Here is a 9,768-nt window from a genome sequence, read left to right as displayed (position 1 = left end):
GCAGGTTTGTGGGCTCCCATTGAATAATTTTTCTCCACTTACACTCAAATATGGCTGGACCAATTTGGGTTGTGTTGTTTCCCCTCTGCCTTCTCCTGCTGTTAAATTTTCAGCTGCTGCTGCTGAGCCCTCCTCACCTCATTCACTGCTTATCTGCTCTGAGCTTAGATATTCCATCTTCTTATGTATAAGGAGAGCAGAATAAACAGGACTCTCATGAATAAAATGTAGAAATGTTAATTCACAGGCACAGTTAAATCTGCTTTCACTGGAAGTAGTTGGTGTATGTTTCAGCCTCCTTCTGGGATCCTGGGTTTTATTTATGGCAGTTATGTTCCAGAGAGATAAAACGTGTGGCCCATGATTTTGAGAGAGAGTTCTATAAATACTTATGCCATGTGTCACAAAGATAAAATTATATTAGACCAAAGGTCCTCCCAGTTGTCTAGTAAAGATACTGGTTTTATATTAAATCATAATTGCTGAGGTTGTTGCATGTCATTACAGTGGCTCCTGATATTCATGTTAATTCTGGTATTCCTGGACTCACAGCAAAGGGAAAGCAATGTAAAAGGTACTAGATTCTGCAGCTGAAATTCCACAAGTGTGGGCAAAGATTCCAGTAGAACAACTGTATCAACATCCTAACGTGTGGACTAAGTGTGTTCCACCACCCATCACCACCCCCAAATACTCATATATGAGTCTGGCAATCACATCCATTATAATCTTTGAACACAAAATAACGGACAATGACAGAGAAATACAGCAACTTACAAATTCTGTTAAATCCTTTACTGTGGGGGTGAAGCCCACAGACTTGACAGCCAAAGTGGATTCTGAAGGAGCAGGTGCTTTTTCTTAAGCCCTTGGTAGGCTTTGGTAACTGGCATTTCAGTTGGCACATGCTCACTTGGCCATAGTCTTTGTGGCATTTGAGCTCCTGCCAACACAAGGCTTTCAGATGACTGCTCAGCCTTTTCCTATAGGAAGGCTGAGTTCAGAAAGAACTTGGTATGACAAGAAGGATGCCTTCTTAGTCTATTAATCTGTAAGTTTTATTCTGTCAGAGGTCTTAGTCGAGGCTGAGGCTTCCGTAGATAGAGAAATCACAGTTATATAGTTTTGTCAATAGACAGGCTATCTTAAGATAAATGGACCTTTGGTTTTCCAGCTCCACTTCAGTCTTATGATTTGGCTGCCTGTCCAAGTCTGAACTCTCTCCCCACTGCTCTTCAACCTAATGGTTTGGTTGTTAGCACTCCCTGCTCTGCAGAAAGCTTAGGCCAATAGTCTGAACTATTCGTATATTTTTTTTTACAATATGTTTTTATTGATCTTTAGAGAGAGAGGAAGGGAGAGGGCTAGAGAGATTTTAAAAAAAAAAGTCAATTGGCTGCCTCCTGCATGCACCCCTGCTGAGGATTGAGCCCACAACCCAGGCATGTGCCCTGACTGAGACACGACCTCTTGGTTCCTGGGTTGATGCTCAACCACTAAGCCATGCCAGCGGGCATGTTCATATTTTAATCCGAGACCATTTGGCCAACATGGTGCATGAATCCAACTATGTGTCTTTTTTTTTTTTTATGTATTTTATTGATTTTTCATAGAGAGGAAGAAAGGGAAGGGGATAGAGAGTTAGAAACATTGATGAGAGAGAAACATCGATCAGCTGCCTCTTGCATACCCCCAACTAAGGATGTGCCCGCAACCAAGGTACATGCCCTTGGCCGGAATCGAACCCGGGACCTTTCAGATCGCAGGCTGACGCTCTATCCACTGAGCCAAACCGGTCAGGGCCCAACCATGTGTCTTAAGAAGTCCTTGTCACCACTCTCAGTTTGAAGCAGGGTGATAGAAAAAGTTATGCTCTAGAATATATATTTTTTTAAATATATATTTTTTATTGATTTCAGAGAGGGAGAGATAGAAACATCAATGATGAGAGAAAATCATTGATTGGCTGCTTCCTGCAGGCCTCCTACTGGGGATTGAGCCCACAACCCAGGCATGACCTCCTGGTTCATAGGTTCATGCTCAACCACTGAGCCACATTGGTCAAACTAGAACAGTGATGGCGAACCTTTTGAGCTCAACATGTCAGCATTTTGAAAAACCCTAACTTAACTCTGGTGCCATGTCATATATAGAAATTGTTTGATATTTGCAACCATAGTAAAACAAAGACTTATATTTTTGATATTTATTTTACATATTTAAATGCCATTTAACAAAGAAAAATAAACCAAAAAAATGAGTTCGCATGTCACCTCTGACACGCGTGTCATAGGTTCGCCATCACTGGACTAGAACATAGGGATTCTTGATCAGATTGCCTCCTCTGGCAAGTTGACCTTTTTTCTTGAGCATTCACTCTGCATTCTAAAAACAGAACTGCACCAGGCAGAGAGAACAGATTGGTGGCCCACAGGAATCTAGCCTGTAAACATGTTTTATTTGATTCACGGTAGTGTTCCTTTTTAGACAAAATTTACATAAAATTGACAATTCTCTTGTAAATTACCTGTAAGAGCTCTATCCTCTTTGGACAGGGTATATCCTCTCTAGTTAGCTACAAGTCATAACACTCCCTGTCATCCACATTGCTTTTATTTTCAAGCTTGCCTTGTTTTTCTTGTGTTTGCTCCCCTCCCCTGCCCCCCGCAAACCTGTCATTCATTTGTGTCATCTGCCTCTCCCATATTACCTCTCATCCCTAGATGCACATATGTGTACTTCATTGCAGTTTATGACCTCACTAAGATATTTTGGTTCTGTATGGTGAAAAGTGGTCACCTGGAAATGTTTTCATTTTTATTGTTTTGCAAATAAGTCCTTGAAGGATTGTGTAATGTGTTAAAGTGACTGAAACAGTCCACATTTAAAGATAAATGTCTTTCATTTCAGATAACTAAGAAATTGGTCAAAGGTTCTGCCGAGAAGAACAAAATGAGACTACAAAGAGTAAGACTTTTTCCCTGAAATAGAAAATTAACCTGCTGTGATTTTAGCATTAAATATAAGCTAAGCCCTTTGCCTTCCATCAGCCCAGTTATTACCTCTCCTGGCTTATCCTGACCCTTGTAACTCTTGCTTCATTTTACATATCGGCTTGGTAGACTGAATCATTTTTAGCTTTGCTGATGCTTAAGGCTTTGCATGTAGCCTTTTCTAAGCTTTTATTATTATCACTAGAGGCTTGGTGCATGAAATTCATCCACGAGGGGGAGTGGGGTGTCCCTCAGCCCAGCCTGCACCCTCTCCAATCTGGGACCCCTCGAAGGATGTCCAACTGGGATCGGGCCTAAACGGTGATGGTCAATTTGCATATTACTCTTTTATTAGATAGGATAATCATAATTGTGTGTCCTATTATAACTTAAAATAGTCTTCACAAGAACCTAGTCCCTTTCCTTGCATCCCAGCTCCTACAAATAGATTTAGGTTCCATTGCTTCCCCTACAAGTGGCAGTTGGTGGGTGATTACTACTTAGTGATCCACTTCTGAGTCATGGACTCTGTTATCTGGGGCTCTCCACATTTCACACACATTGGTGCAGGGGCTTCTTTCTTATTGCCATGAAGAACAGAGAAGGCCACTGGGTTCCTCCCTCCCATGCCAGCTCACGGAATGGGCACTGATTAATGACATTTGGCTGTCTATTCACCAGGTGCTTTGTGTGCTGTCCATCTTATGGCTGTGTTCGATTTTTGTAGGTCCAATTTTGATGGCTTCTTTAGAGTGTATCTCATTCTCCATTGGGATACCAGAGAACGCCACATGTGGGTGGGAGTGGAGATAGGACTCAAATATGGCTGAAGAGACCTGATGTATCTGATTGACCTGTGATTTACAGAGCCCTCTGTCTTCTTACAGAGCAAAGGAGAGCTGCTAGACTCATTATTAGATCCAGACCAGGCACCTTTTTAAGTATCCTATGTGTCAGGTGAAGGTGCTGCGGATACTCTGTGAGAATTGAACATTCAAACATCTCTAACTGCCTTCGTGGCTTTTTTTTTTAATTGTTCCTTTATTGTTGAAAGTCATATACATATCCCGTGGCTTTTATTAAGGCAACCAAAGGGTTATCAGGACAGAAGGTAAAATATTCTCTAGAGACAAGGCATAATCATACACCCAGACTGACAGAGGAGTTGTCGGGCTCCTCACCTTGGGAAGACCATCTTTGGTGGTAATGTAATGGTCCTTAAAAGTTACCCTGTGCTGTGTTAGAAGCTAACTGCTCTTCTGATCATGAATTCAAGATTCTTTAATAACTCAGTGCCTCCGGCCGCATGCCAGTTCTTTGGAATGAGGGACTGATGTGCTAAAACAAGGCATTACTGCTTTAACAAGTATCAAAGACATTAGCTACTTTCTCCTTAGTAATACAAATTACTCGTCCTTTCTTCACATCTACCTTTTTTTTCAGATTCTGAGAAATTATTTCCCTCTCTCTTCCACTCTCTAAAAATCAGTAGAAAAATATCCTAAGGTGAGGATTTTAAAAAAAGAAAGAAAGAAACATCAGTGATGAGAATTATTGATCAGCTGCCTCCTGCACGTCCCACACTGGGTATCGAACCCACCACCTGGGCATGTGCCCTGACCGGGAATTGAACCGCTACCTCCTGGTTCATAGCTCGACACTCAACCACTAAACCATGCCAGCTGGGCCATTCTTTCCCTTTCTGTTTGAACATATTGTCCCCATGATGCTGACCTGACCCTTCTCGGGAGGTCTGCAGGGACACAGCTGTTCAATTGTCTCTTGACTGTAGGATAAGGAGCGTTTGGGCAAGCAGCTGAAGTTACAGGCCGAAAAAGAGGAAAAGGAGAAGCTAAAAGAGGAAGCCAAGCGTGCCAAGGAAGAAGCCAGGAGGAGAAGAGAGGAGGAGAAAGAGCTGAAGGAGAAGGAGAGGCGCGAGAAAAGGGAGAAGGAAGAAAAGGAGAAGGCGGAGAAGCAGCGACTCAAGGAGGAGCGGCGTAAGGAGCGGCAGGAGGCCCTGGAGTGAGTGTCCTCCCGGGGTGGCCTGGGCATTCAAGGGCCAGGCTGCTGCCCCTTCCCTCCCTTTCTGTATCTTCCCTGAGGAAGGGATACAAAAAGCCTCTTCCCTGGTACCCTCTTCCCCTCTCCTGCCTCTGTCTTCCAGGGACACTGCAGACCCTAACTGACCTGTGGGTTCTTGTCCAGGAACACAGGCTTTGTTTGTGTGCTTGGGGCACTGGTTGGCTAAACTGAATTTCATGTCCCGTAGGGCTAAGCTGGAGGAGAAGAGGAAAAAGGAAGAGGAGAAACGGCTGAGAGAGGAAGAAAAGGTAGGCATCCTCCCCAGAACCTCCGTGTTCTGTTCTGTTTGAGAAATGGATCCTGGAATCCTCATAAGCAGGGTTTTGCCTGTTGCTGCCCAGTGTTCCCTAGGTCATGAGAAGCCCAGTGGCCCCACAGGGACTGGCATGTGTGTGTACATATGTTTCTGTTGATTGTGGTCATGCTGGCCTCTAACATGCCTGCTGGCTGGACACCCAGGCCCTTCTGTCTACAACAGCACCTCTGACACTTTGAGATTGCTTGGTACCCAGCTGAGGGTTGATGAGTTTTGAAAGCTATCATCAAAATAATGCTTTCAACTTAAAAATGTTCAGGGTTTGCCCTGGCTGGTATAGCTAAGCAGTTAGAGCATTGGCCTGAGCATCAAAGGGTTGCGGGTTCATTTCCTAGTCAAGGGCACATAACTGGGTTGCAGGTTAGATATCTGGCTCCAGTTGGGGGGCATGTAGGAAGCACCCAATCAATGTGTCTCTCACATCAGTGTTTCTCCCTCTCCGTCTCCCTCTCGTCCCCTCCTCCCCCTCCCTTCTACACTCTCTAAAAAGCAATGGAAAAAATATCCTATGGTGAGGATTTAAAAAAAACCACAAGGTTGGGGTTTAGTTCTGGGGACTTTGCGTTTTTGAAAACACACCATTTCTTTTTATTTCTTCATCTTCTATTATATTGCAGCGCATTAAAGCAGAGAAAGCCGAAATCACGAGGTTCTTCCAGAAACCAAAGACTCCACAGACCCCCAAGGTGAGCAGCAGCTTTATTTAGCCTTGCTTTTCATCTCTGTCAGGCTCTTCCTTTGGAAAAATAAAAAGCTGTTTTCTGAGCAGAAGGGCCTCCGTTTGCACAGGGAGCTTCTATTTCTGGTAGGGCCTGGAGATTCTCGTATGTCCTTGAAAAAGCAAAAAGTGGCACATTTGCTAATAAGACTCGCATGTTTAGGGATTGCTTCAGTGTGAGTCGCTCTATCGGGCAGGTTAAGAGAAGACCTAGTCCTTACTCTCTGGACTTTATGCACAAGATGGGAAGCAAGATTAAGCATAAGACAAGAGCCCAGCCGTGACTGGTTTGCCTCAATGGATAGAGCACCGGCCTGCGGACTGGAGGGTCCCAGGTTCGATTCTGGTCAAGGCCATGTACCTTGGTTGCAGGCACATCCCCAGTAGGGAATGAGCAGGAGGCAGCTGATGGATTTTTCTCTCTCATCAATGTTTCTAACTCTATCCCTCTCCCTTCCTCTCTGTAAAAAAATAAATATTTTTTTTTAAAAAAGAGCCCAGAGTTCTGCTTCTCCAGTCTAATCCAGCCACCCTCTGAAATACCTGCTTGTGCAGACCCCAGGCCCTCCCCCCTTCTCTTCTACCTCCATGCTCCAAAAGTAACCCATCTTCCCCAATGCAAGTGTCCTTCCAGATCTTCCTTCATTTAGATCCCCTTGTATATTTGTGCATTTGTATGCACATACATTAGGATCACTGAATATGTGATGTTACTGCATTGTTTGCATAGCTGTAACTTGGATTTTTGCCAGGTCGGCACATTTGGGTCTACTTCAGTCTTTTTTGTTGCTACATAATGTTTCATAATGTGGATGGTATCACAGTATATAGATCTATTCAACTATTGATCCCCATCCATGGTGCTGTGAATGTCACTAACCTGTCTCTGCTCAGGTGCCTTCCTTTTTATTGCTATGAGAGACAGAGGAAAGGCGAAGGGACACAGAGGGAGAAACATTGATCAGCTGCCTCCTGTACGTACCCAACAGGTGATCGAACCCGCAACCTGGGTATGTGCTCTGACCGGCAATTGAACCGGCAATGTAATGGTGCCCAACCAATTGAGCCACACTGGCCAGGGCATGACCTTTCTTTGAACTTAACCAACTTGATACGTAAAAAAATTGATTTTTTTTTTTTTTTACTTTATATTTTTCCATGATGGCTAGTGTAGTTGAACATCTTTTTTTTTTATTGTTTTATTGCTTAAAGTATTACAAATAGTATTACATATGTCTCCTTTTTCCCCCCGCCCTTGACAATCCCCTGGCCTCCCCTACCCACCATGAACATCTTTTTTAATTTGTTTGCCATTGTATTTCTTTATAGGTTTGGCTTTTTATGTTGATCTCTAGGAGTTATTTATATAGCCAGGATTTTTATCCTTGGTGATATACACCACAAATACATTCAACCTGTTAACTTGCCTTTTAACTTGTTGTAATTTTTGTCTTTCGTTGTAATTATTTGTTTTAATGTCAGCATTTTTATTTTATGGCAATTGGCTTTTTGTTGGAAAGCTTTAGCTACCCTATGGTTGTAGATGCATTCTAATTTTTTTTCCAGGTTTTGTTTTAATTATTTTACTTGGGTGTTTTTGTTTTGTTGTTTTTTGTGTTCATTTGTTTGTTTTGTTATGTCTAGTTCCTTATCCTAGCTGGAATTCTCTATGCCTGCGGTGTGGGGCATGGCAGGTTTTCCCATATGGATGCCCAGTGCTCCTAGTACCTGCTCATTAGTGAGAATAGTCAGCTGGTTCTTGTCCTCAGGTGCATGTTGGCATCACCAGGGAGCTTTAAAGAACACTGGGCTTGGGTCCCATCCCAGAGAACAGGGGCCTGCTGTGGGCATCAGGATTTCTGACCCCAGATGATCCTGTGTGGTGCCATGATGAGGCCACTGGCTTCAGTTGTTCTTTCCTTGCTGAGGTGAAACATTGGCTATCTTATGTTGAACTTAGATGTCAGCTGTCCTTCTGACGTCCCACACCCTCTTGTGCTGCCAGCTTTGGGTTCCACTGACACAGACACTGAAGATGCTGAAGGAGCATGGCTCAGTGGTTGAACGTTGACCTATGAACCAGGAGGTCACGGTTCGATTCACGGTCAGGACATATGCCGAGGTTGCAGGCTTGATCCCCAGTGTGGGTTGTGCAGGAGGCAACCTATCAATGATTCTCTCTCATCATTGATAGCATTGATAGCCAATCAGTGATTCTCATCATTGATGTTTCTATTTCTCTAGCCCTCTCCCTTCCTCTCTGAAATCAATAAAAATACATTAAAAAAAAAAAAAGATGCAGAAGGAGCCTGAGCAGGAAAATCAAACTTCTCAGAATTTGCAGTGTGTGGTTCTTAGGACACACACACCAGTGTTTCAGGTTCCTGTCAGCCTTCCGTGTTGAAGGTCACCTTGTATCATAATGGTTGTGGCTCTTGGTAAGCTGGTCACTCTCCAGGTCTTGGTTTCCTCACCTGGGATCTCAGGTCTTATCTTTTTTTTTTTTTTTTAAAGAGAAGATTTATTGAGTATAATTTACAGTAAAATTTGCCATTTCCAGGAGTACTGTTGAATGAGTACTCATTGTATAAAGCCACACAACCACTGCAATATCAAGATCTGCAGTGTTTCCATTATTCCTGATGGCTCCCTATAGACAGTCTCCTCCTTCCTCCACCAGCCCCTGGCCACCACTACTCTGCCCCTGGAATTTTGCCTCTTACAGAAACCTGTGTTAATGTCATCACACAGTATCTCTTCCTTGACTTGCCCACCTCAATGGGTCTGAAATGCAACGTGCTGTGGCTCACCCATGCCTCTGCTGATGGCGTCCATCACCCAGGTGTGCCATCCCGTCTCATTTCCATTGCAGACGCTGGCCGGCTCCTGTGGGAAGTTTGCCCCTTTTGAAATTAAAGAGAACATGGTCCTCGCCCCTCTTTGTCGGACCACCTTTGACCAAGACCTCTGTGATCAGTTAGACCAGCTCCTGCAGCAACAGAGTGGCGACTTCTCCTTCCTAAAAGATCTAAAAGGCCGGCGGCCCCTCAGGTCTGGACCCACCGTGGATTCTAACCGGAATGCGGACATTTTTAACAGGTTAGTGCCCGAGAAGACTGTCCTGTGCTCGTTGGTGAAGTCAGAGCACAGTTGGCTAAGCTCTAGATTCTGGTTCACTGCTGACCCACTGTGGCCTGGGCCAGCCGTCTCCCTTCCAGGTCTCAGACCCTACTTTCAGTGCTTTGTCTCATCTCTCTCCTGGCTTCCTGTGAGCCTCCGAAATCCCGGGTGTGCTTTTGGAGGGCAGACTGCCTATCCCTGTGTTCCAGTCTCTCCTGGGAGGGATCCGTTTCCATACTGGCCTCCCTGGGGGGGTGTTTCCCTGTTCTTGCTGATTCACTTACTCTCCATGGCCCTGCTCACAGACCTGCCCTGGGGCAGCAACATGGTGGCACTTTCGTTTCTCCCTGTCTGCTTTGTGTCTCTGGAGTAAATGTTCCCTTAGCCTTCTTCAGGGGTAGGCGCTGCTGCCGCTGAATGGTTACCTGCCTTTGTAGACTGTTGGTGACCTGCTTCCGTGGGAAGATGGGGTGACCGCATCACCTGGGAGGCATATGAGTGAGTGCAGTGTCTTACTCCTCAGTGATGTGGTGGTGGTG

At 44.5% G+C, this 9,768-nt stretch overlaps 1 protein-coding gene across 1 annotated transcript in view; it reads left to right on the top strand.

Annotated features, from left to right (window-relative positions):
- CHAF1A (chromatin assembly factor 1 subunit A) overlaps positions 1–9,768 on the top strand; it is a 30,828-nt gene that overhangs the window by 11,154 nt on the left and 9,906 nt on the right. The window contains exons 4-9 of the mRNA XM_006754047.2: positions 2,911–2,967; positions 4,786–5,015; positions 5,263–5,323; positions 6,009–6,077; positions 8,982–9,208; positions 9,753–9,767. Of these exons, the coding sequence (XP_006754110.1) occupies positions 2,911–2,967; positions 4,786–5,015; positions 5,263–5,323; positions 6,009–6,077; positions 8,982–9,208; positions 9,753–9,767 (659 nt within the window). The remainder of the gene's footprint in view (positions 1–2,910; positions 2,968–4,785; positions 5,016–5,262; positions 5,324–6,008; positions 6,078–8,981; positions 9,209–9,752; position 9,768) is intronic.

The sequence above is a fragment of the Myotis davidii genome, unplaced genomic scaffold, assembly GCF_000327345.1.
Source record: "Myotis davidii unplaced genomic scaffold, ASM32734v1 scaffold551, whole genome shotgun sequence".
NCBI lineage: Eukaryota > Metazoa > Chordata > Mammalia > Chiroptera > Vespertilionidae > Myotis > Myotis davidii.
Note: the sequence above shows the minus strand (reverse complement) of the source record. Positions and strands in the feature narration are given on the sequence as shown.